Source organism: Salvelinus alpinus, chromosome 18 (genome assembly GCF_045679555.1).
Source record: "Salvelinus alpinus chromosome 18, SLU_Salpinus.1, whole genome shotgun sequence".
In the NCBI taxonomy this organism is placed as follows: Eukaryota; Metazoa; Chordata; class Actinopteri; order Salmoniformes; family Salmonidae; genus Salvelinus; species Salvelinus alpinus.
This window is the reverse complement of record NC_092103.1, coordinates 29,816,276-29,844,144: the sequence shown is the minus strand read 5'-3', so window position 1 is coordinate 29,844,144 and position 27,869 is coordinate 29,816,276. Positions and strand designations below refer to the sequence as shown.

Sequence of the window (27,869 nt, the reverse complement as noted above, 5' to 3'; positions counted from 1 at the left end):
CTCTCACCACTGACAGACAGCACAGTCCTCCTGTTTCTAAGCTATAGATTGAACAGTTTAAATTATTATTACCTAACCATGAGGATGCATGTAGATAAAGCTTGTATAAGGTTATTCAATGGGACCTTGAAATGTGTTTCCTATCTAGATCTATGACATAGGAGTTATGGTCAGTTTATGACAAAACACAACATTTTTGTGATTTAAAATGTTCACCTTTGAATTTTTGCCAATGGTCCCATAAAATGACCAAAGAAAAAGATGTAGACATGATAAATCATCATTAAAATGGGAAAATTATCAAATGAGCTCATTTTAGGCTACAACAGAGCATCCGATTGTTTTAACATCAGCCAGTTCTGCACATAAGGCTGCCGCTATACTGATGTAAATATGTAGCTAAATAATTCTGATAAGAAATGTAGGCTACCTTCTTGACCTACCCTAACTTAATCCAGTTGACTCTCCAATAGGAAAAATGTGTTTCTCCTTGCTCCCTCACAGATCTATGCGTGCTTTATTTCAAAGGGATATTGTATCCATTCCTTATGTCACAACTTACTGGAATACATTTGTCAATAATATCTGTTGGAAAAAAGTCTGGTTATTACCACACAAATACCTGCTTGTTAACAAGGTCAGAGGTCTCTTTCAGAGTGATCCTTAAGTATTACCCTGCGAATCATTACCTGAAGAAACTCAAAAATACATTAGCATAAACTGTACATTTTGTGTTGAGCATCCAGAAACAGTTTTGCATTTATTTTGGCATTGTCTACATGTAAAGAAATTATGGAAAGATACTCACAGTTTTATAATTGTTAATATTCTTGATGACTTTTGTTTGTTATGAGAGAATGTGCAGCTCGGTTTCCTTAACCATAGTAAAGATAAAGAAAAACAATTTTACCTCAAATCTAATTGTGCTAACGGGAAAATGTCATATTCATAAATGTAAATTCACGAATAAAAGACCACTCTTCCGTGTTTTCTATAAGGAATTAGAGCAGTACATTAAGACCATTCTACATTCTTCTAATAAGAAAGCTGTCACAGCAATCAATATGTGTTTCTTTTAAGGTCTTTGTATAATCTGTCATTTGTTGTACCCCCTAGCATATGTTATCATTGTCTGGTTGTATACTGGTTAATCTGCAATAAAAACATTTTTTTTTTTAAAGAAACGCAGTCTACATAACCATAACAAAAAGTACAGACGTCACTCGAACTATGTCACGTGGGTTGATAGCTACTCCAGCTGTCTGGTTTCGAGACAAGCATAAACATGGCAGCACTCTTCAAAGCTGGAAAAGGTCAGTACACAATCAATGCACAAACTATTGAAAAATGCTCCTTTGTCTCTCGAATACAAAGTGATATTGTACTTATTTTGTTTGTGTGTTGATCCTTCGACAATGAATAGACTGACAGTCATGTGCCGGGGTGCTAGCAAGCTAGCTACATTACTCGGCTAGTAGCTTATGCTAGTATTTGGTAATGAGCTAGCTAGCTAAAGACCAATGCTAAGTAACGACAGCTAGTTGCATATCGAGCTTTTAGTTGGCTTCTTAGCTAGCTAACCACCCCCAAAAACGATTGACAGCTTTTATGCATTACTAGAATGCTGCATTTGCAATGGCAGTAAATTAGTCTGGCTTTAGTTGAGCTAGTAATAGTTTGAGGCATTTGAACTTGAATGGGGTTAAGTAAGGACTGCAACCAGTTAACGTTAAGTAACCATTGTTTGCACTGACTTTTGTTGGGTGGTTAGCTATGCAATACACAGATTGTAATGAATCTATTCGCATTTCAAGGTATCGGGTTCGTTGTCCACCCGTGTTTTCTCGGAAAAACGCTCGCACTGAGATAAAGGTTAAAAGCGAGAGGACAGAGGTGACCTTTCACCTACACTGAACAAGAATATAAACTCAACATGTAAAGTGTTGGTCCCATGTTTCATGACTTGAAATAAAAGATCCCACACATTTTCCATATGAACAAAAATCTTTCTCTTAAATGTTGTGTACAAATTTTGTTTACATCCCTGTTAGTGAGCATTTCTCCTTTGCCAAGATAATCCATCAACCTGACAGGTGTGGCATATCAAGAAACTGAATAAACAGCATGATCATTACACAGATGCACCTTGTGCTGGGGACAATAAAAGGCCACTCTAAAATGTGTAGTTTTGTCACACAACACAATGCCACAGATGTCTCAAGTGTTGAGAAAGTGTGCAATTGCCATGCTGACTGCAGGAATGTTCACCAGAGCTGTTGCCAGAACTGAATGTTAATTTCTCTACCATAAACTGCCTCCAACATTGATTTAGAGAATTTGGGAGTACATCCAACCACTTCACAACCACAGACCATGTTTATGGTGTTGTGTGGGTGAGCAGTTTGCTGATGTCAATGTTGTGAATTAGGTGCCCCATGGTGGACTTATGGTATGGGCAGGCATGAGCTATGGACAAAAAACACAATAGCATTTTATCGACGGCAATTTGAATGCACAGAGATAACATGATGAGATCCTGAGGCCCATTGTCGTGCCATTCATCCGCTGCCATCACCTCATGTTTCAGCATGATAATGCTGATACCTATTGAGCATGTTTGGGATGCTCTGGATTGACGTGTATGACAGTCTGTTCCAGTTCCCGACAATATCCAGCAACTTCGCACAGCCATTGAAGAGGAGTGGAACAACATTCCACAGGCCACAATCAAAAGACTATTCAACTCTATGCAAAGGAGATGTCGCGCTGCATGAGACAAATCGCGGTGACACCCCTACCAACTGATGCATATGTGTATTCCCAGTCATCTGAAATCCATAGGTTAGGGCCTAATGAATTTATTTTAATTGACTGATTTCCTTTTATATGAACTGTAACTCTTAAATTGTTGAATGTTGCGTTTTATTTTTGTTCAGTATAGTGAATTTCTTTGGGATCGGTGTCCCGTCCATGGGACAGTTGCGCTAACATAGGCTAATGTGATTAGCATTAGTAAGTAGCAAGAACATTTCCCAGGACAAATCTGATATTGGCAGAAAGCTTAAATTCTTGTTAATCTAACTGCACTGTCCAATTTACAGTAGCTATTACAGTGGAAGAATACCATGCTATTGTTTGAGGAGCATGCACAATTTTGAACAAAGTTATTTAATAAACAAATTAGGCACATTTGGGCAGTCTTGATACAACATTTTGACCAGAAATACAATGGTTCATTGGATCAGTCTAAACGTTGCACATACACTGCTGCCATCTAGTGGCAAATCTAAATTGCACCTGGGCTGGAATAATACATTATGGCCTTTCTCTTGCATTTCAAAGATGGTAGCTTTTACCAGATATATTGTGTTATATTCTCCTACATTCCTTTCACATTTCCACAAAGTTCAAAGTGTTTCCTTTCAAATGGTACCAATAATATGCATATCTTTGCTTCAGGTTCCGAGCTACAGGCAGTTAGATTTGGGTATTTCATTTTAGGCAAAATAAAATTTAAAGGGGCGGATCCTTTTAACAGCCGACCAATAAATCGATATAAACGGCTATCACGATTATTATTGCTATTATTTACTTCTTGAGGGAATTTGCAAAGTTAAATGACTAGTCATTTGCTACTGAATAATCTTTTTAGTTTACAAGTCACAGCCTACCTTCATCCAGGGCCTCTATTTTTTATATTTTACCAGGTAAGTTGACTGAACATATTCTCATTTACAGCAACAACCTGGGGAATAGTTACAGGGGAGAGGAGATGAATGAGCTAATTGTAAACTGGGGATGATTAGGTGACCGTGATGTTATGAGGGCCAGATTGGGAATTTAGCTAGAACACTGGGGATAACACCCTACTCTTACAATAAGTGCCATGGGATCTTAAGTGACCACAGAGTCAGGACACCCCATTTAACATCCCATAGATGGCACCCTACACAGGACAATGTCCCCAATCACTCCCCTGGGGCATTGGGATAGTTTTTTAGACCAGAGGAAAGGGTGCCTCCTGCTGGCCCTCCAACACCACTTTCAGCAGCATCTGGTCTCCCAACCAGGACCAACCCTGCTTAGCTTCAGAAGCAAGCCAGCAGTGGGATGCAGGGTGGTATGCTGCCGGTATTAACTTTATCAACATGCATCATCATCATTAGGTAATCTTCATGTCCAGTCTCCAACTTTTACCCCACAGGCAGGGGGTTGTCAGTGTGGTGAGATTTACCTAGCCAGTTATGTATTGTGGATGGTACTGTGTGTGTGCGTGCCAGGGACGTCACCAGGACCTTGCTTTTGGGGCCCTGAATGATTTTGGGTCAGCCCTGAATCTTTTGCGATGGTGTACATTTATTTTTTTGGGGTTTCAACTGAAAGCGCCGTTTAGTTCATAGAGCTATAGTTACGTGAAACTCAGTCATCCAACCGTTATAATCAAGGGTGTAGTGCTGCCAGTGCGCAGTGGAGCGATGCTTCGCCACTTCTCAGAATGGTTCTTTTTCGCAAGATCACTTCATGATTAATGAATATTGTACATAACAAACTTAATATAATAGCATAGATAATGTTAGGCTACTGTTATACCAAAAACACCACGTCATTTCTTATGACAGTTTAGGATGATTGTGCTGAAATGTAGATTATTATTATTTTTCTCGAATACAACTCAACAGCATGCGCTATAGGCTAAAATATTATTTTATTTCAACAAAATACAAGTTGCCGTGTTTAACTCTGTGCTAAAATTTTGTTAAACAATAGTTAGGCTACTTAGCCTACATCATTCAAGAAGATCTAAAACTTTTGACCGGTAGTGTAAATTTTGAACACGGGTTTTCAAGGGTTTTTCTTTTCTTTTGACTATTTTCTACATTGTAGAATAATAGTGAAGACATCAAAACTATGTAATAACACATATGGAATCATGTAGTGTACAAAAAAAGTGTTAAACAAATCAAAATATTTGAGATTCTTCAGTAAGCCACCCTTTGTCTTGATGACACCTTTGCACTCTCTTGGCATTCTCTCAACCAGCTTCACCTGGAATGCTTTTCCAACATTCTCAAACGAGTTCCCAGATGCTGAGCACTTGTTGGCTGCTTTTCTCCCAGTCCATGTGGCTGAAAAATATCCTCACAACATGATGCTGCCACCACCATGCTTCACCGTAGGAATGGTGCCAGGTTTCCTCCAGACATGACGCTTAGCATTCAGGCCAAAGAGTCCAGTCTTGGTTTCATCAGAACAGAGAATCTTGTTTCTCATGGTCAGAGTCCTTTTGGTTCCTTTTGGCAAACTCCAAGCGGGCTGTCGTGCCTTTTACTGAAGAGTGGCTTCCATCTGGCCACTCTACCATAATGTCCTGATTGGCGGAGTGCTGCAGAGATGGTTGTCCTTCTGGAAGTTTCTCCCATCTCCACAGAGGAACTCTGGAGCTCTGTCAGAGTGACCATCGGGTTCTTGGTCACCTCCCTTACCAAGGCCCTAATCCCCTGATTGCTCAGTTTGGCCGGGTGGACAGCTCTAGGAAGAGTCTTGGTGGTTCCAAACTTCTTCCATGTAAGAATGATGGAAGCCACTGTGTTCTTGGGGACCTTCAATGCCTGCAGACATTTTTTGGTACCCTTCCCCAGATCTGTGCCTCGACTCAATCCTGTCTCTGAACTCTACGGACAATTATTTCGACTTCATGGCTTGGTTTTTCCTCTGACATGCACTGTCAACTGTGGGACCTTTTTCATTGGCTTAATGCTATTAGTTTCATTTAAGATTTGGGTCATTCATTTTATTGATCTCTATGTCAATGTCAGTAACTTGTCATTTAGGTAATTTGTGTGGTATATAAAATATTATTGTATTGTCTCCATGTAACAGTATAACTGTAGTCCGTCCCCTCGCCCGGACCCGGGCGTGAACCAGGGACCCTCTGCACACATCAACAACAGTCACCCACGAAGCATCGTTACCCATCGCTCCACAAAAGCCGCGGCCCTTGCAGAGCAAGGGGAACCACTACTTCAAGGTTTCAGAGCAAGTGACGTCACCGACTGAAAGGCTGCTAGCGCGCACCACCGCTACCTAGCTAGCCATTTCACATCGGTTACATCCAGTCATGTAAAATGATCTAGCATTGCAATAAATTATTTTAGAAAAGGCAAACATTTTTCTCTGACCTGCAAACCCCTTAGCCCCTGGTCTTCGGGACTGATCCCTGAATGGTATGAAACTCTGGTGACGGCCCTGGTGCGGGTGTGTTGGGTCTATTTACAATGATTGGTTGTCACTCGGTCGACCTGGGCAGTTGTATTCATGTAACACTGTCTAACAGTCGAGTTATGATGTTGTGAATTCATGCTAGACATGAGCAGCTCTTACAATACTAAAGCCTTTCTCTCTCATGTCTTTCTCCCCCTTTCCAGCCCTGGGCCTGTGTGTCAGTGGCTGTAGGTCTCTGTCCTCTCTAGCTGAGCTACCAGAGATGCACCAGATGATGAGACAAACCTGTAGAGACTACGCAGACAGAGAGCTGGGTCCTATAGCTGGCAAACTTGACAAGGAACATCTCTTCCCAGTGCAACAGGTACACACACACTAGTGATGCTCGGGTTGACTCACAACCCACAGTCCCCACGGTTATAGGCATGAGTAATTGAGTCCTCGATTGCATGTCAAAACTCGATCTTTGACCAGAGGGGATAAAAAATCCAATAAAATACTGTAAAATTATTTGGTGGAATGTGCTTTGTGGATTGAAACACACCCATTGTCTTGAAGACAATGTTAATTTGCTTTCTTTAGTGTTCCATTTGTACATGTGTATTTGCGGGGCACAACAAAAAGATTCCAAGGCAACACAGTTTTTCTCCCTAAATTCCCTTTCCCCTCCATATCTCTTTCACTCATTTGTGTTCTGACCACTCCCTCTACACACGTGTGCTGAGTTCACACACATTCTCCTGTTAGGCCTACAGAAATGCCTATACAAACTGGGCATAAAAAATGCCTCTGATGGGATACACAATCTACACTCCTTGCCAAATTAAGACAGTTTTATCACAAATTCAAAATGGACTGGTTGATTTGAAGTAGGTAAATATGTGTTCCAACAACAAGCTGCAGTTTAGGAATAATTGCATCCCGTCTATTTTCTGCTTTGGCTACTTTGCAAACTGCTAGTGCCATTTAGAATTAGCTAGCCCAGGCTATAACCCCCATAAACATAGACAGGTTCCACACCTGAAAATATCCTAAAATATTTGTTTGATAAAGACGGAGCGTATGTCATCGCAATAATTCATCACCATGCAGTGTTCAATGAGGAATTGTTATGCTAGTACTCGAACAGTCAAACGTCAAAATCCCATCGCTAACCCCGGTTATATCCGCCGGAATGGTGGGTTTAGGGTCATGAAATATTGTGTGGGTGGCAGGCAGGTTGAATAAAGGGGGGGGAAATGCATTAAAAATGCACAATTCTTGTGCAGTTCATATCTATAGGCTAAATTGAAGTTAATTTAATTATTTGTATGTCATTAGTGCGTGAGCCTGACTGTATGAGCGCCAAATACATGCCATTCGCCAAATGCTTTTTGAAACTTGCGCAGGGAAGCTCATCTGCGTGCTCATCATCCTCACCAGGGTCTTGACCTGACTGTAGTTCGGCGTCGTAACCGACTTAAGTGGGCAAATGCTCACCTTCAATGGCCACTGGCACGCTGGAGAAGTGTGCTCTTCACGATTGACAGCCGGTTTCAACTGTACCGGACAGATGGCAGACATCGTGTGTGGGCAAGCCGTTTGCTGATGTTAACGTTGAACAGAGTGCCCCATGGTGGGGTTATGGTATGGGCAGGCAGGCAGGCATAAACTACAGGCAACAAACACAATTGCATACTCACCAGACATGTCACCCATTGAGCATGTTTGGGATGCTCTGGATCAACATGTACGAAAGCATGTTCCTGCCAATATCCAGCAACTTCAAACAGCCATTGAAGAGGAGAGGGTCAACATTCCACAGACCACAATCAACAGGCTGATCAACTAGATGCGAAGGAGATGTTGTGCTGCATGAGGCAAATGGTGATCACACCAGATACTGACTGGTATTCTGATCCACTCCCCTACGTTTTTTAAGGTATCTGTGACCATTTCCCAGTCATTCGAAAGCCATAGATTAGGGCCTAATGAATTTATTCCGATTGACTCATTACCTTATATACTGTAACTCAGTAAAATCTTCATTGTTGCATTTATATTTTTGTTGTGTATTAACTCCTGCAGAATGAAGCATTTTATTGCATTACTGATACACCAAATGTACATTTTGAACAGGAGTGGAGAAATGATTTATTTATTTCAGCATCTTTAAGGTCATGACAGTCAATTGTTTGGATGATATTTGGATGAAACCAGATAAAAATATGCTGACCAAAGTATGAAAAATGAGTTGCTTCTACATTGATCATAAAGTTACTGAGGTGGATTATTAAGGGGATAGGGTGACATCACCCTAACTCATTTTAATACACCTATGGTAAGATTATATTCTCTTACCTAATTTAAATAAGTAGTACCGTCTTGTAACCAACACTGGAGAAGGTGTATTTGAGGAGTGCCATGGTTTATATAGCTAGGTAGCTACTCTACAGATGCCAACATTTGACTGTAGGGTGTCAGCAAATATAATTAAAAGTTTACGCTACTTATCTATGGCAGAGACACTTGTCTTCTTTCATCTGTGTCTGGTGTTAGCTAGTTACTGGCTAGCTAGGTCTTCAGCCAGCATTGAACAAAGGGGGGAAGGGTCGTTCAAAACTCTGACACAGTTGTCATGTCAACACATTCGTCAGTGCTCCTGTGAACTGCATCATAAGAGACATGCCGAATGGGAGATGTATAAAAGAAAAAGTGACACAATTTATGCAATTTCAATGTTTGAGTTGCTTTGTGTTTCACCAAATTAGCTTGAGATGATTTTATTGCATCCAAGTTTCTTGACATTTCAAAGATCTGTCAGTCAAGGCAAGCTTATGGATATAAGCTTCCCGCCCACTCAGCCTGTCTTTTCAAACTTCCTGGTAGTTAGCCATGAAAGAAAATACTTTTTCTAACCCCCCCCCCAAAAAAAATATTATGGGTGATATTTTAGTCACTATTTTACTATTTTACATGAGAATCAGAATGACACTTCTGGGCCTTTTTTAAAAGAATGAATGTGTGTTTAGGGAACGTCTGTAAAGGTGCTATCTTTATCAGAATCCTAAAAACTGATAGTATTTAAACCACAAAGTATGCATGCATCCAAGCTGAACTGAAATCTTCTCAAACATGTTGGGTTGTTTTCACAGCTTTTAATTTCCTTAAAACCGGTCAAACCGATGTCATTTGGTAATTTTGCACAGTAAATCTTTCCTGTTTTGGGGGGTTATTGCATTTCCTCCCCAATGCCTAAACGTCTGCTGCAGGAGAGAAGCATAGATGATAAAAATCAAATACAATTGTATTCCTAGAACTTTACCGATGTCAACTAAACTGAACAAAAAATATAAACGATCCATGCAACAATTTCTAAGATTTTGCTGCGTTACAGTTCATATAAGGTCTGATGCTATTTTGAAAGCCAAGAAGAAAAATGAAATATAAAGTACATTACAATGATATATTTAACTTTATGGGGACTGAATGCTGAGTTAAGGCTGCCAGGCTTGCAAGGACAGACCAGATACAACTTCAATTAGCACTGAGGTGTGAAGTAAAAGGTATTGAGGCCTTTGGCCCCAACAAGTGGCAGGAGCCTTTGAAGTGTCCTCTGAAGCCCCCTCCTGCTGTTCAAAGACCATTCACTGGCATTTTCTACAAGAAATCTGCCTCCAGAAATGAAACTTTCTCCCAGGTGGGAGTGATACCTACTCCTGCTGCTTGGATTCCACCTGGCGATCTGTTCACTGTCTGCCCTGGCCTGTCTCCCCCTGTCTGGCACAGGTACCCCCATCTCCCGAGCTTTCGCTTGCCTCCAGCACACACGCACTGTTGGGGCGAGTGACTCTGAATTTACAATTGCTAGCCCAAAGTAATTTTTTTTCTTGTGCTTTTTGCTATTTGCCTCATGACTCCTGTGCTTTGTTGACTACAATTTTTTTTTACCCAACCGTGGGACAGACTGTTTGTTCCCACACTCGGGACTCTGACTTTGTATTGGTTTCAGACTTTTGGCCTCCCATCCTATTCTAACAACCTCTCGCCTGCTTTGTATTCATGTTACCTGATGAAATTGCTGTACAAAATGACCTTGTTGCCAGCTGATGCACATTCAGATGTCATAAATCAGCACTGCAGAGCTCTCCCTGTCCTCTGCCGTGCCTTGATTGTATTACTGTTGATGATATCTGGAAATGTGCATGTACACCCTGGCCCATCTACTGTTGCTAGCAACAATTCTAACTTGTGATCTGATTCACTGATGTCTGCTCTCGTAAAAGCCTGGGTTTTCTGCACGACAACACTAGAAGCTTATTTCCTAAAATGGATAAATTGAAAGTGTGGGTTCACAGCTCCAATCCAGATGTGTTGGTCATTATTGAGACGTGGTTAACTTCTTATGGCTGCAAGCCCGGTGTCGGTACACATATGACAACAGCCAGTTCAAGTGCAGGGCACAAAATTCAAAAGATATTTTTGAGAAATATTTAACTTTCACACATTAACAAGTCCAATACAGCAAATGAAAGATAAACATCTTGTGAATCCAGCCAACATGTCCGATTTAAAAAAAACGTATATTTATGTTAGCTCACCACCAAATACAAAAAAGCACAGACATTTTTCACAGCACAGGTAGCTTGCACAAAACCAACCAAACTAACCAAGAACCAACCAAACTAACCAAGAAACAACTTCATCAGATGACAGTCTTATAACATGTTATACAATAAATCTATGTTTTGTTCGAAAAATGTGCATATGAGGTATAAATCATAGTTTTACATTGCAGCTACAATCGGAAATAGCACCGAAGCAGCTAGAACAATTACAGAGACCAAATTGAAATACCTAAATACTCATCATAAAACATTTATGAAAAATACATGGTGTACAGCAAATGAAAGACAAACATCTTGTGAATCCAGCCAATATTTCCGATTCTTTAAGTGTTTTACAGCGAAAACACAATATAGCATTATATTAGCTTACTACAATAGCCAACCACACAACTACATTGATTCAAGGCAACAGTAGTGATAGCGACAAAACCAGCAAAAGATATTAATTATTTCACTAACCTTCAAACTTCATCAGATGACAGTCCTATAACATCATATTACACAATACATATATGGTTTGTTCGAAAATGTGCATATTTAGAGCTGAAATCCGTGGTTATACATTGTGAAAACGTAGCAAATATTTTCCAGAATCTCCGGATATATTTCTGACACTCACCTATTCTGACCAAATAACTAATCATAAACGTTACTAAAAAATACTTGTTGTACAGCAAATGATAGATACACTAGTTCTTAATGCAATCGCCGTGTTAGAATTCTAAAAATAACTTTAGTACGACATGCAGCTTACGTTATAACGAGACAGCGGCAAAAATCAAGGCGGAAAACACAACACATTTTCGACAGAAATAGGAAATAACATCATAAATGGGTCCTACTTTTGTTGAGCTTCCATCAGAATCTTGCACAAGGGGTCCTTCGTCCAGAACAATCGTTGTTTGGTTTGAGAATGTCCTTTTTCCCTCTTGAATTAGCAAGCAAAACTTGCCAAGTGGCGCAAAGCTGTCCACCGTGAACAAACACAGAGAACGGAACACGCCAAAACTCCCGAAAAAATTTCAATAATCTGATTAAACTATATTGAAAAAACATACTTTACGATGATATTGTCACATTTATCAAATAAAATCAAAGCCGGAGATATTAGCCGTCTATAACAAAAGCTTTTCAGAAGCCAATGCTGATGTACTTCCTGCGCCTTCCTGAACAAAGGAATTTGGGGTCATGTCATTCCAAGCTCTCTCTTTTGACCATAGAAATAGCTATACACTCCATTTCACCTCACAGCCTATTGACATCTAGTGGAAGGCGTATGAAGTGCATGTATACTAATAGATTAAGCAAATGATGATTAGGGAGGCCCTGGAACAGAGCCTCGATTTCAGATTTTTCACTTTCTGACAGGAAGTTTGCTGCAAAATGAGTTCTGTTTTACTCACAGATATAATTCAAACGGTTTTAGAAACTTGTGTTTTCTATCCAATAGTAATAATAATATGCATATTGTACGAGCAAGAATTGAGTACGAGGCCGTTTGAAATGGGCACCTTTCATCCAAGCTACTCAATACTGCCCCTGCAGCCATAAAGTTAAGGAAGAGTTTTCTGGTTATAACCTTTTTCGGCAAGACAGGTCTTCCAAAGGTGGGGGAGTGGTAAACTTTACCAAGGATCACCTTCAGTGCTCAGTTGTCTCCACCAAGTCTGTCCCCAAACAATTTGATTTGCTGGTTTTAACCATTAAACTTTCAAATAGCTCTTTTGTTGACTGTCGCTGGGTGTTATCGTCCTCCATCAGCACCGGCCTGTACCCTACCTGCCCTAAGCTCTCTCCTGGCCCCTTACACTAAGTTTCAATTTGTCCTTCTAGGTGACCTAAACTGGGACATGCTTAAAACACCTGACCAAGTCTTAAAGCAATGGGACTCCCCAAATCTTTCTCAGATCACCAATCCCACAAGGTATGACTCCATACACCCAGAACAGGCCTCCGAAGTTATCTTCACAAATAATCCTGATCGGTATGAGTCTGGTGTTTTCTGTAATGACCTTAGTGATCACTGTTTTACAGCCTGTGTTCGTAATGGCTGCTCAGTGAAATGACCGGTCAGAGGCCGAGCAATTGCCGTACCAGGCAGTGATGCAACCAGTCAGGATGCTCTCGATGTTGCAGCTATAGAACCTTTTGAGGATCTCAGGACCCATGCCAAATCTTTTTAGTTTCCTGAGGGGGAATAGGCTTTGTCGTGCCCTCTTCACGACTGTCTTGGTGTGTTTGGACCATTCTAGTTTGTTGTTGATGTGGACACCGAGGAACTTGAAGCTCTGTACCTGCTCCACTACAGCTCCGTCGATGAGAATGGGGGCGTGCTCGGTCCTCCTTTTCCTGTAGTCCACAATCATCTCCTTAGTCTTGGTTACGTTGAGGGATAGGTTGTTATTCTGGCACCACACGGCCAGGTCTCTGACCTCCTCCCTATAGGCTGTCTCGTCGTCGACTTGGCCAAAACTTTTGATACAGTAGACCATTCCATTCTTGTGGGCCGGCTAAGGAGTGTTGGTGTCTCTGAGGGGTCTTTGGCCTGGTTTGCTAACTACCTCAGAGTGCAGTGTATAAAGTCAGAAAATCTGCTGTCTCAGCCACTACCTGTCACCAAGGGAGTATCTCAAGGCTCGATCCTAGGCCCCACGCTCTTCTCAATTTACATCAACAAAATAACTCAGGCAGTAGAAGGCTCTCTCATCTATTTATATGCAGATACAGTCTTATGATACAGCTGGCCCCTCCCTGGATTTTGTGTTAAATGCTCTATAAACAAAGCTTTCTTAGTGTCCAACAAGCATTCTCTACCCTTAACCTTGTTCTGAACACCTCCAAAACAAAGGTCATGTGGTTTGGTAAGAAGAATGCCCCTCTCTCCACAGGTGTTATTACTACCTCTGAGGGTTTAGAGCTTGAGGTAGTAACCTCATTCAAGTACTTGGGAGTATGGCTAGATGGTGCACTGTCCTTCTCTAAGCACATATCAAAGCTGCAGGCTAAAGTTAAATCTAGACTTGGTTTCTTCTATTTCAATCGCTCCTCTTTCACCCCAGCTGCCAAACTAACCCTGATTCAGATGACCATCCTACCCATGCTAGATTACGGAGACATAATTTATAGACCGGCAGGTAAGGGTGCTCTAGAGTGGCTAGATTTTCTTTACCATTCTGCCATCAGATTTGCCACCAATGCTCCTTTGTAAGACACATCACTGCACTCTATACTCCTCTGTAAACTGGTCATCTCTGTATACCCGTCGCAAGACCCACTGTTTGATGCTTATTTATAAAACCCTCTTAGGTCTCACCCCCCCCCATCTGAGATATCTACTGCAGCCCTCATCCTCCACATACAACACCCGTTCTGCCAGTCACATTCTGTTAAATGTCCCCAAAGCACACACATCCCTGGGTCGCTCCTCTTTTCAGTTCACTGCAGCTAGCGACTGGAACGAGCTGCAACAAACACAAACTGGACAGTTTTATCGCTATCTCCTCATTCAAAGACTCAATCATGGACACTTACTGCCCTTTGTGCTGTTGTCTGTACCCAATAATGTTTGTACCATGCTGTGTTGCTGCCTTGCTATGTTGTTGTCTTAAGTCTCTCTTTATGTAGTGTTGTCTCTCTTGTTGTGATGTGTGTTTTGTCCTGTTTTGTCCTGTTTTATTTATTTTTTATTTTTTATCCCAGCCACCGTCCCCGCAGGAAGCCTTTTGGTAGGCCGTCATTGTAAATAAGAATTTGTTCTTAACTGACTTGCCTAGTTAAATACGGAAATCAGTCAATTGAAATAAATTCATTAGGCCCGTTTCACATGACTCGGCAGGGGCGCAGACATAGGTGGGCCTGGGAGGGCATAGGTCCACCCACTTGGGAGCCAGGCCCTCTCACTGGGGAGCCATGCCCGGCCAGACAGGAATACTCCTGAGGACCCCCTTCTGAGGCAGCTTATGGTAGAGAAATTTACAAATTCTCTGGAAACAGCTTTGGTGGACATTCCTGCAGTAAGCATGTCAATTGCATGTTCCTTCAAAATATGAGACATCTGTGGCATTGTGTTGCGTGATAAAACAACACATTTTACAGTGGCCTTTTGTCTCCAGCACAAGGTGCACCTGTGTAATGACCATGCTGTTTAATCGGCTTCTTGATATGCCTGTCAGGTGGATGGTTTATCTTGACAAAGGATATATGTATTTATATTATATTTACTTTATACATTCTGGTGAGCAAGGGCTTATTTAGTCTTCTAGGGCAGTAATGACAGATGAGAAGCTGCATGTATCTAATTATAGACAAGTTGATTAACATATCTAGGCTTAAAAAAAGAAATCCGGCACCCCCTGTCAAAGATTGGTACGCCTTCTGACTCATTTTCTATCGGCGTATTTTTGTGTTGGGGTCGGGTGGGGCCTCAGTGAAAATCACAGTCAGGTGGTTGTGGATGGGTTATTAGCAATTTGCGGGCGTGTGAACCAACACGCATCACTAAACAGGCACACACGTAGAACACAGAATATGAAGTACACACACACGCCCTCTAATGCATCCACTTGTGTTTTTCTACAGGTGCGAGAGCTGGGTGCTATGGGGGTGATGGCTATAGAGGTTCCTGAGGAGCTGGGAGGAGCAGGAATGGACTACTTGGCCTACTCTCTGGCCGTGGAGGAGATCAGTAGGGGCTGCGGCAGCACTGGATGTGTGGTCTCGGTCAACAACGTACGTAAGAGTGTGTGTGTTTTATGTTGTCGCTGTATCTAGCACTGATACTAAAGGGTGTGTGTGTGTGTAGTCTTTGTACATAGGGCCAATATTGAAGTTTGGAACACAGAAGCAGAAGGAACAGTGGATCACCCCCTTCACGACTGGAGAGAAAGTTGGCTGCTTCGCTCTTAGTGAACCAGGTACACCACAGACGCACACAACACACACTGTGCCCCAGAGCCCTCCATTTACTACTACACTCCAACTGGGGAAGATAAGTGGTTGTTGATTCTCTCTCTCTCCCCCATCTCTGTGTAGGTAATGGTAGTGATGCAGGAGCAGCGTCTACTTTAGCCAGACAGGAGGGAGAGGAGTGGGTGTTGAACGGGACTAAAGCCTGGATTACCAACAGCTGGGATGCTTCGGCTACTGTCATATTCGCTACCACTGACAAGTCACTCAAACACAAGGTTAGATACATCGTTGTTGGAGTCAAGTCATAGTGAAACCCCCTATATTCCTTCTTCCTCTTCTCACACTTGCTCTCTCTGTTTCTCAGTATTTTGATATTATAATCAATGTAATTTATACATGCATTTCAGTGTGTTCCCCCCCACTCCATAGGGTATCAGTGCATTCCTGGTGCCCATGCCCCATCCTGGCCTGTCCCTGGGGAAGAAGGAGGACAAGCTGGGCATCAGAGCAACCTCCACTGCCAACCTCATCCTGGAGGACTGTAGGATACCCCTGGGCAACATGCTGGGGCCACGAGGATCTGGCTTCAAGATAGCCATGGTCGGTTTATAAGTGGGGGTGGGGTGTTGGTTGTGTGTGTGCATAGTAAATGTGAGTGATTATGTACGTGTGTGTTTGTCTGTGTGTACTGACCCCCTCCCCCTCCCACAGCAAACCCTGGACAGTGGGCGTATAGGTATAGCTTCCCAGGCTCTGGGTATTGCTCAGGCTGCTCTGGACTGTGCTGCGGACTACGCTCACAAACGCACCGCCTTCGGAGCTCCCATTGGCAAGCTGCAGGCCGTACAGGTGTGTGTATGTAAAAGTTTGTTTAAATGTTAAGGTGTGTCTGTTATATTAAAGTGGAACTGACCGCGTTAACTACTTTTCAGATATGAAACAGACAATCATCAGTCAAAAAATATCAAATTCTCAGTTTATGCTACAAAACCAACTTTATAAGAGGTTTAAAAAATAGTTTCTATTTGACTCAACATTCCATGACGTACACTAAGCCACTGTTGGTAGAATAGATGGATGCAGTTCAATGCATGATTCATATAATACACCAATACATGTCTTGGTAGTCCAAAAAATCAATAGGACTGTAAAGTTCACTAATATAAGAGGACTCGTGTGGTATTTACATATTAGCAGAAATGCATTCAGCTGTATTTTGTGGCTTTTGGCGAACGCGTTCTAATGATCTAAAGTCGCTGTTGCTACTGCCTGGAAACGCACAGTCCAGTGTCATGTTCTTCCTGGGGGTGTATATGCTAAAATACTGTCAGTTCCACTTGAAGGGTGTGTATCTCTATGCTTCAGTTCAAGCTGGCAGACATGGCTGTAGCTGTTGAAAGTGCTCGTCTCCTCACCTGGAAGGCTGCAATGCTAAAAGACGCCAAGAAACCCTTCACCAAGGTACACATCCCACCACACCACACACACACCATCCTCTCTGTCATATTACATTACGTTGTACTTCGTCCTTCCTGTCCCTACAGGAAGCAGCGATGGCCAAACTAGCAGCGTCTGAGGCTGCTACCTTCTGCGGCCACCAGGTACGCATCAGAGAGCCTGTCATGTCTTTACCTCTATAACTAGTGACTGAATCAATCAATAATCAATATGGAATTCACTGACATTTCTCAGATGCTAAACCCTTAAAAATGTACCCCTTTTTCTCTATCTGTTGAACTAAAAGTCAATCCAGGTTCTTGGGGGAATGGGTTACGTGACAGACATGCCAGCGGAGAGGCACTACCGCGACGCGCGAATCACTGAGATCTATGAAGGCACCAGTGAGATCCAGAGACTGGTGATAGCCGGCCAGCTGCTGAAGGAGTACGCACCATAGAGACTTGCGATTTAGACCCAAATGGTGGCCGTATATTCCCTACATAGTGCACTACTTCTGGATAGATTCCAGTGGCCAAAAGTGGTGTACTATATAGGGAATAGGGTGCCATTTCAGATTGGCTCATAACAGCCACTACACCCAGGGCTGCGTTCAGGACTGCAATGTAGTGTTGCACAGTCTCATCAGCTACTGAACTGGAAGGAATGCCAGACATGGAGACAGGCTCACACAGCTCCGGGTAGAAGTTGCCCTTAACCACAGATCTAGGACCAGATTGCCCAATGCCAAAATTCTAACCTCAACTGTTATGGAGAGAACATCTTTCCCTGGACCAATGGGGAGTGGCACCTACCTACCACTCCAATGGGACACCACCAGACCAGGGTTCAGGACAACTTGCACCCCAGCTGACTCCTGTATTACTGCAACAATTACTAAACAATCCAAGCAATTTGTTACTTTAGATATCAACATGAAGATATGCATCTTCCTTTCTGGCTTAAAACATTATCTGCCTTAACCTGATGGTATCTGGTAACATAATAGATGTTAGTGGACTCATGTCCTCATTGTGGATAACCAGGGTGAAGATGACTAGCTCTGTCCAAATCAGACAAAAAGGTGCTGTCCTGGGTGGTGATCAGATAGAAATGTATTGTGTTGAACTGACATGTCTCTTAGACATGCATAGTGAGGAATCATTTCAGTTCTGTTCATGGCATTTCTGTCTGCAATGTCCAGTATGCGGTTGCGTCCTCCTGAGCGTGATCCTGTTGTCCGTGTGAGGTGCAGTGCTAATTCAAGCCACACGAGGGCAGTGCAGTGTCTGGACTGTCCTGCCTTCACCTGCAACAAGGGAAATCAATGGCCCTTTGAACACTTGTAATGTGCATTCCTCCCTGTTCTCTTCCTTGGAAATATTTAGTCACCAAATTTGGTAGTTTTAAACAAGGATTCTACTGCTGTTGTCTAACCTCATCCTCAGGCTAGGCTGGTGGGTGGGTGAGACTAGTAGTTAGTTATCACCATGTTGGAAAAGGATCAATGATTACTTCAAGCAGGGGTAGAAATGCATTTGAGTTTTTAAACACGGACACACACCTCAGAACCTTCCTGCTGTGCCTGGTCTGATGCAGCTCTCTAGGCTGTACATTGACAATATGATATTTTGAGACTGTTATGGAACTGCAACAACTGGGAAGTGGTTTAATATGTTTGTCTCTATGGCTGTTAGTTATTAGGACTATTGTATTGAATGTCTAATATCAGTTGTGTGATCTGTTCAGATGAAACTGAATGATGCAGCTATACAGGAGCTCTTGGGTTTCAGAAGTCTAAATGATCAAATGTTGGGTTGTGTAGCAAATGTATCTTTTTTTATGAGGATTCGCTACAAAGCCCAACAAGCTCGTGCCTCAAACTGCTGTTGTACATGTTTTATCGTAATTCTATGGTACATAATGAAATTAAAAACACAAGATCACATGATTATTTCCTTGAATCTTTTAATGTTAAATAGTTATGCTCTGTGGCGGTTTAGTGACATGGCAACATTTCAGTATTAATCTTGCCAAAGGTCTGGTTTCACAGACCCAGGTTAAGCCAACTCAAAGAAAAATCACAAATTTCTCATTTGCTTTTAATATGCTAAGTTCTTAATTTTAAGTATTTAAATCATGTATCAAAATCATCAGCCAGAGTACGACTTAATTTGATTTGGGACCCATCAGGATACAGGAAAACTATTAGAATCAGAATTTAGTCAATTGGTCCAGTGATTCAGAAGTAAATTCATTCAAGGAGCATCGCTACGAAATACACCTTCTAATCTAAAGTAAGGTTTAGTAGCAATGAGGGAGTAATATTACACTGGCCCGGGTTGAACCTAGGAATGGCCCGTCACATCATCGGGCGAAAGCGGGGAGGGAGGAGCGCCCTTTGACTCAATCTGCGCTGCTCGGTCATGTTGTCAAAAAGGAAGCTAGGTGCATCATCCAGAAACATACAACAGGCAGAAAGCGTTTTTATCAAAAGCAATCACTTCTGCATGTGAACAAGGAATCCTATTTATCACCTCACGTGCTTAATCTACGTCACTTGTTTTTAGCCGACTTCGCTGTCAGCCAGAGTGGGGCACAAGGTTCACACCCAGGAGGCAGCATGGATCCAAAACAAATGCAATCACTTTTCACCCTTTTCCAACTCCCACCGGGGTAACCCGACCCAGATAAACAAGCCCCCTCATTCACTACTCTTCCCTATAGCCACACCATCTCTCTGCGCCCTCCTTTCAAATACTTCCTCTTTCCTCTCATTGGTAATGGCCTCTGATAGGCATTGGAGGAGTTCAAGGTGTTTTCCTCCAGGAGGACCTCTCCAGGGTGGAGTAGATGGCCTTGGACCAGGTCAGCACATTATGAGGGGTATTGTTGTAGTAGAATGGGCCAGGGTATTGCAACCCAGACATGTACAGTTGAATTCGGAAGTTTACGTACACCATAACCAAATACATTTAAACTGAGTTTTGCACAATTCCTGACAGTTAGGATCACCACCTTATTTTAAGAATGTTAAATGTCAGAATAATAGTAGTGATTTATTTCAGCTTTTATTTCTTTCATCAGATTCCCAATGGGTCAGAAGTTTACATACACTCAATTAGTATTTGGTAGCATTGCCTTAAACAATTTAAAAACTTGGGTCAAATGTTTCGGGTAGCCTTACACAGGCTTCCCACAATAGGTTGGGTGAATTTTGGCCCATTCCTCCTGACAGAGCTGGTGTAACTGAGTCAGGTTTGTAGGCCTCCTTGCTCACACACGCTTTTTCAGTTCTGCCCACAAATGTTCTATGGGATTGAGGTTAGGGCTTTGTGATGGCCACTCCAATACCTTGACTTAGTTGTCCTTAATCCATTTTGCCACAACTTTGGAAGTATGCTTGGGGTCATTGTCCATTTGGAAGACCCATTTGCGACCAAGCTTTAACTTCCTGACTGATGTCTTGAGATGTTGCTTCAATATATCCACAATTTTCCTCCCTCATGAAGCCATCTATTTTGTGAAGTGCACCAGTCCCTCCTGCAGCAGAGCACCCCCACAACATGATGCTGCCACCCCTGTTCTTCACCGTTGGGATGGTGTTCTTCGGCTTGCAATCCTCCCCCTTTTCCCTCTAAACATAACGATGGTCATTAAGGCCAAACAGTTCTATTTTTCTTTCATCAGACCAGAGGACATTTCTCCAAAAAGTATGATCTTCGTCCCCATGTGCAGTTGCAAACCGTAGTCTGGCTTTTCTATGGCGGTTTTGGAGCAGTGGCTTCTTCCTTGCTTAGCAGCCTTTCAGGTCCTGTCGATATAGGACTAGTTTTACTGTGGATATAGATACTTTTGTACCTGTTTCCTCCAGCATCTTCACAAGGTCCTTTGCTGTTGTTCTGGGATTGATTTGCACTTTTGGCACCAAAATACGTTCATCTCTAGGAGACAGAACGCATCTCCTTCCTGGGCGGTAAACCCATGGTGTTTATACTTGCGTACTATTGTTTGTACAGATGAACGTGGTACCTTCAGGCATTTGGAAATTGCTCCCAAGGATGAATCAGACTTGGAGGTCTACAATTTTTTTCTGAGGTCTTGGCTGATTTCTTTTGATTTTCCCATGATGTCAAGCAAAGAGGCACTGAGTTTGACGGTAGGCATAGAAATGCATCCACAGGTACACCTCCAATTGACTCAAATGATGTCAATTAGCCTATCAGAAGCTTCTAAAGCCATTACATCATCTTCTGGAATTTTCCAAGCTGTTTAAAAGACACTAAGTTGACTGCATGTAAACTTCTGACCCACTGGAATTGTGAGTGAAAAAATCTGTAAACAATTGTTGGAAAAATTACTTGTCATGCAAAGTAGATGTCCTAGCCGACTTGCCAACACTATAGTTTGTTAACAAGAACTTTGTAAAGTGGTTGAAAAACGAGTTAATGACTCCAACCTAAGTGTATGTAAACTTACGACTTCAACTGTAGTTAAGTCGAGGTTGGGGAGAGGACTCGGTCCCACACCACATCAGTTACCAGGCCTTCAAACTGATACACTTTGGTATTGGTTATTATATTAGGATCCCCATTAGCTGTTGCAAAAGCAGCAGCTACTCTTCCTGGAGTCCATTCAAAACATGACATAATACAGAACATTAGACAAGAACAGAACTACTTTTTTTAAATGTCACAGCCTACATATCAATACATACAATATCTAGGTCAAATAGGAGAGATGCATTGTGCAGTGAGGTGTTGCTTTATCTGTTTTTTTAAACCAGGTTTGCTGTTCATTTGCACAATATGAAATGGAAGAGTTCCATGCAATAATGGCTCTATATAATACTGTATGCTTTCTTGAATTTGTTCTGGATTAGGAGACTGAAAAGACAGGAGGCCCACTGGTCTCCTATAAACACTCAAAGACAAATACTTTGTATTATCAAAATACTTAAATGTACACCTATAGTAAATGTACACTCATTATCAATGTTATGCTGCATTGTTTTGTCCTTTTTGAGAGATATTGAAATGTGTCTTCTGCTTTACACAACTACCTCAAGACACACAGGTTATAAACTGCATTTATGTCACCTTCTCTCTCACCAATTGTCCCCTGCTCCCCCACTATCCTCTCCCCGGTCTCCCCCTCTTCCTCGCCCCGGTCTTCCTCTGTTGCCCCCACTCTCGGTCCCAATCCCAAATGAGACCTGAGAAGATTTGGTAATAGGCTGAGTGGAAGTTACACCCTATTACTTGTACCAATTAAATCTTCTCAGATCTCTACCAGTGCATAGGGTTTTGGCAAACATTTGGGATTAGGCCCATCTCTCCTCTTACCTGGCCAATCACCCTCTTCCTGACCCTGATGGTCCCGCCTCTCACACATGCTGGTCCAGGGGTGGTGCTGAAGGACTGGGAGGAGGGATCGATGGAGTGGCGTTCCTTCCCATCATATCTGTCCAGTAATAGGTTCCAGTATTAACCCTGAGTGAGGCTGAAGAAAGCATTTTCCCCTCCTCGGCCATGTAACGAAGACACATTCAGAGCAGAGGGAGAGGAGCTGGTGTAGGGAGAGGAGCTGGTGTAGGGATAGGAGGCTTCTGACCCACTGGAATTGTGATGCAGTGAATTATAGGTGAAATAATCTGTAAACAATTGGAAAGATGACTTGTGTCATGCACAAAGTAGATGTCCTAAACGACTTGCCAAAACTATAGTTGTTCACAAATGTATTGTTGAGTGATTGAAAAACGAGTTTTAATGACTCCAACCTAAGTGTATGTAAACTTCTGACTTCAACTGTAGGAGGAGGAAGATGGGTAGGAGTGGGGGTAGAGATCGCATTTGTGTACATGATGAGTCCTCCGCCATACGACACTGTAAACAGACCATGCAGATCTGAGGTGGAGGGGACTGGAGCAGGGGGCAGAGAAACAATCCATCCCTCAATCTATCAACCCAATATTATCTGTGTACAACTTTTGTCATCACTTTGTCACTCAACACTTCAAAGAATCCAGACCTAACAATGTGTGTGTGTGTGTGTGTGTGTGTTTGGCACGTGTATTTAAATACGATACCTGAAGTGGTTGTATAGGGCTACGATGTTGTTTGATATCTTGCCCGTCTAGCCCAACCCGGCCATCAGCACGAGAGCGTTGAACAGCTCGGGAATCATCCTCCTCTTCCGGAGCCAGACGCTTTAGCAGTGTGAGGAGTTTAGTTTGATCCTGACACGAAACCCAAACCGTCTGCGCGCGTGCGCCATCATGCATACATTTATTTTGGCCCCCCACACCAAACGCGATCACGTCACGCAGGTTAAAATATCAAAACCCACTCTGAACCAATTACATTAATTCAGTTCTGTGGTCACATTCTGCGATTGGCTTGAGAGTCTACGTCAGCCGACAGACTACAGCAACTGTAGCTGTTAATTTGATCTGCGCATGTGCCAGAACCAGCAGCGTAAGCCTCTCCATATGCTTATGCACGAGTGAAGTGAGTTCGGAAAAGCTTAAAGTATGCATCATTTTCACATACAAACTTTATTTGTCGAACTCCGAATCAAGTAGGCTTCCCCAAAATAAGATGGTCGCTGTGGTAGAACGTAGGGGTCAGTGGAGGCTCCTTTCATAAAAATGTTAATTGTGAAATAAAAAAATAAAAAAGTGATCCTTTTGAGATAAAACTATACTAAATATATTCATGTCACCAAAAAATTGATTAAAACACACTGTTTTGCAATGAAGATCTACAGTAGCCTCAACTGCACTCTGTAGGGTAGCACCATGGTGTAGCCGGAGGACAACTAGTTTCAGTCCTCCTCTGGATACATTGACTTCAAAATAAAATCTAGGAGGCTCATGTTTCCCTTCCATGGACCTACTCAGGTTAGAGGACGTCCTCCGGAAGTTGTCATAATCACTATCAGAGCTCTTGCAGCATGAACTGACATGTTGTCCACCCAATCAAAGGATCAGAGAGTGAATCTAATGCTGAAAACATAAGCTACAGCTAGCTAGCACTGCAGTGCATAAAATGTGGTGAGTAGTTGACTCAGAGTGAGAAATACAAAAGTTGAACAGTTGACAAATTAATTTCTTCAAAAATTAAGGACACAAGAGAGAGCTAGCCATATTTCGTGTATTTTTGTTTCACTTTCACAGCTAGCAAATGCAGCTAGCTAGTTTAGCCTACTTAAACACCCGGCTCAAACAGAGCAATGCCATGTTAGCTAGCTGGCTATGGCTTCCAACGCTGGAACTTTTCCACATCAAGGTAAGCTTTTGGTTTTTCTAATTCAGTGGTTCCCAAACGTTTTATAGTCCTGTACCCCTTCAAACATTCAACCTCCAGCTGTGTACACCCTTTAGCACCAGGGTCAGCGCACTCTCAAATGTTTTTTGCCATCATTGTAAGCCTGCCACACACACACTATACGATACATTTATTAAACATAAAAATGAGTGAGAGTTTGTCACAACCCGGCTCGTAGGAAGTGACAAAGAGCTCTTATAGGACCAGGGCACAAATAATAATAATAAATAATTTTGTTCTTTATTTATCTTACATATAAAACCTTATTTGTACATCAAAAAGTGTGAATAACTCACCACAGGTTAATGAGAAGGGTGTGCTTGAAAGGATGCACATAACTCTGCAATGTTGGGTTGTATTGGAGAGAGTCTGTCTTAAATCATTTTCCACACACAGTCTGTGCCTGTAATTAGTTTTCATGTTAGTGAGGGCCGAGAATCCACTCTCACATAGATAGGTGGTTGCAAAGGGCATCAGTGTCTTAACAGCGCGATTTGCCAAAGCGCAACCCTATCCTGAAATCTGGCAGTGACTTATGATTAAACTCAATTTTCACCGAACCGCTTGTTGCAATTTCGTTGAGGCTCTCTTGTTCAGAAATCGGTAAGTAGACTGGAGGCAGGGCATGAAAGGGATAACGAATCCAGTTGTTTGTGTCGTCTGTTTCGGGAAAATAATTGCGGACCCAACTCACTCAGGTGCTTCGCTATATCACATTTGACATTGTCCTTATGCTTGAGTTCATTTGCACACAAAAAAATCATACAATGATGGAAAGACCTGTGTGCTGTCCTTGTTAATGCAGACAGAAAAGAGCTCCAACTTACATTTACATTTACATTTAAGTCATTTAGCAGACGCTCTTATCCAGAGCGACTTACAAATTGGTGCATTCACCTTATGATATCCAGTGGAACAACCACTTTACAATAGTGCATCTAACTCTTTTAAGGGGGGGGGGTTAGAAGGATTACTTTATCCTATCCTAGGTATTCCTTAAAGAGGTGGGGTTTCAGGTGTCTCCGGAAGGTGGTGATTGACTCCGCTGACCTGGCGTCGTGAGGGAGTTTGTTCCACCATTGGGGTGCCAGAGCAGCGAACAGTTTTGACTGGGCTGAGCGGGAACTGTACTTCCTCAGAGGTAGGGAGGCGAGCAGGCCAGAGGTGGATGAACGCAGTGCCCTTGTTTGGGTGTAGGGCCTGATCAGAGCCTGAAGGTACGGAGGTGCCGTTCCACTCACAGCTCCGTAGGCAAGCACCATGGTCTTGTAGCGGATGCGAGCTTCAACTGGAAGCCAGTGGAGAGAGCGGAGGAGCGGGGTGACGTGAGAGAACTTGGGAAAGTTGAACACCAGACGGGCTGCGGCGTTCTGGATGAGTTGTAGGGGTTTAATGGCACAGGCAGGGAGCCCAGCCAACAGCGAGTTGCAGTAATCCAGACGGGAGATGACAAGTGCCTGGATTAGGACCTGCGCCGCTTCCTGCGTGAGGCAGGGTCGTACTCTGCGAATGTTGTAGAGCATGAACCTACAGGAACGGGTCACCGCCTTGATGTTAGTTGAGAACGACAGGGTGTTGTCCAGGATCACGCCAAGGTTCTTAGCACTCTGGGAGGAGGACACAATGGAGTTGTCAACCGTGATGGCGAGATCATGGAACGGGCAGTCCTTCCCCGGGAGGAAGAGCAGCTCCGTCTTGCCGAGGTTCAGCTTGAGGTGGTGATCCGTCATCCACACTGATATGTCTGCCAGACATGCAGAGATGCGATTCACCACCTGGTTATCAACTTCATAATCATAGCCTCAATTTTGTCCCGCACATTGAATATAGTTGTGGAGAGTCCCTGTAATCCAAGATTCAGATCATTCAGCGAGAAAAAACATCACCCAGATAGGCCAGTCGTGTGAGAAACTTGTCAGACAACTGAAAATTATGGTCAGTAAAGAAAACTTTAAGCTCGTCTCTCAATTTTAAAAAATCGTGTCAATAATTTGCCCCTTGATAACCAGCGCACTTCTGTATGTTGTAAAAGCGTTACATGGTCGCTGCCCATATCATTGCATAATGCAGAAAATACACAAGAGTTCAGGGGCCTTGCTTTAACAAAGTTAACCATTTTCACTGTAGTGTCCAAAACGTCTTTCAAGCTGTCAGCAAATCCCTTTGCAGCAAGAGCCTCTCGGTGGATGCTGCAGTGTACCCAAGTGACGTCGGGAGCAACTGCTTGCACGGGCCTTACCACTCCACTATGTATTCCTGTCATGGCTTTTGCGCCATCAGTACAGATACCGAAACATCTTGACCACCAAAATCTATTTGATGTCACAAAGGCTTCTGATAGGCTAAGTGACATCATTTGAGTCAATTGGAGGTGTACCTGTGGATGGATTTCAAGGCCTACCTTCAAACTCAGTGCCTCTTTGCTTGACATCATGGGAAAATCAAAAGAAATCAGCCAAGACCTCAGAAAAAAAAATGTAGACCTCCACAAGTCTGGTTCATCCTTGGGAGCAATTTCCAAATTCCTGAAGGTACCACGTTCATCTGTACAAACAATAGTACGCAAGTATAAACACCATGGGACCACACAGCCGTCATACCGCCCAGGAAGGAGACGCGTTCTGTCTCCTAGAGATAAACATACTTTGGTGCGAAAAGTGCAAATCAATCCCAGAACAACAGCAAAGGACCTTGTGAAGATGCTGGAGGAAACAGGTACAAAGTATCTATATCCACAGTAAAACGAGTCCTAAATCGATTTAACCTGAAAGGCCGCTCAGCAAGGAAGAAGCCACTGCTCTAAAACCGCCATAAAGCCAGACTACGGTTTGCAACTGCACATGGGGACAAATATTGTACTTTTTGGAGAAATGTCCTCTGGTCTGATGAAACAAAAATAGAACTGTTTGGCCATAATGACCGTTGTTATGTTTAGAGGTAAAAGGGGGAGGCTTGCAAGCCGAAGAACACCATCCCAACCATGAATCACGGGGGTGGCAGCATCATGTGGGGGTGCTCTGCTGCAGGAGGGACTGGTGCACTTCACAAAATAGATGGCTTCATGAGGGAGGAAAATTATGTGGATATATTGAAGCAACATCTCAAGACATCAGTCAGGAAGTTAAAGCTTGGTCGCAAATGGGTCTTCCAAATGGACAATGACCCCAAGCATACTTCCAAAGTTGTGGCAAAATGGCTTAAGGACAACAAAGTCAAGGTATTGGAGAGGCCACAAAGCCCTGACCTCAACACTATAGAAAATTTGTAGGAATGGGCCAGAATTCACCCAACTTATTGTGGGAAGCTTGTGGAAGGCTAGCCGAAACGTTTGAGCCAAGTTAAACAATTTAAAGGCAATGCTACCAAA

The 27,869-nt window shown here is 42.7% G+C and overlaps 1 protein-coding gene across 1 annotated transcript; it reads left to right on the top strand.

Annotated features, from left to right (window-relative positions):
• Window positions 1-1,210: 1,210 nt before the first annotated feature.
• LOC139544155 (short-chain specific acyl-CoA dehydrogenase, mitochondrial-like) lies at window positions 1,211-19,125 on the top strand. Its single transcript, XM_071350955.1, has 10 exons — window positions 1,211-1,313; window positions 6,426-6,586; window positions 15,408-15,557; window positions 15,631-15,742; window positions 15,861-16,012; window positions 16,167-16,337; window positions 16,449-16,586; window positions 17,103-17,198; window positions 17,282-17,338; window positions 17,482-19,125. Exons 1-10 carry the CDS (start codon window positions 1,286-1,288, stop codon window positions 17,632-17,634), a joined length of 1,218 nt encoding a protein of 405 aa, XP_071207056.1. The 5' UTR covers window positions 1,211-1,285; the 3' UTR covers window positions 17,635-19,125.
• The last annotated feature ends 8,744 nt before the right edge of the window (window positions 19,126-27,869 follow it).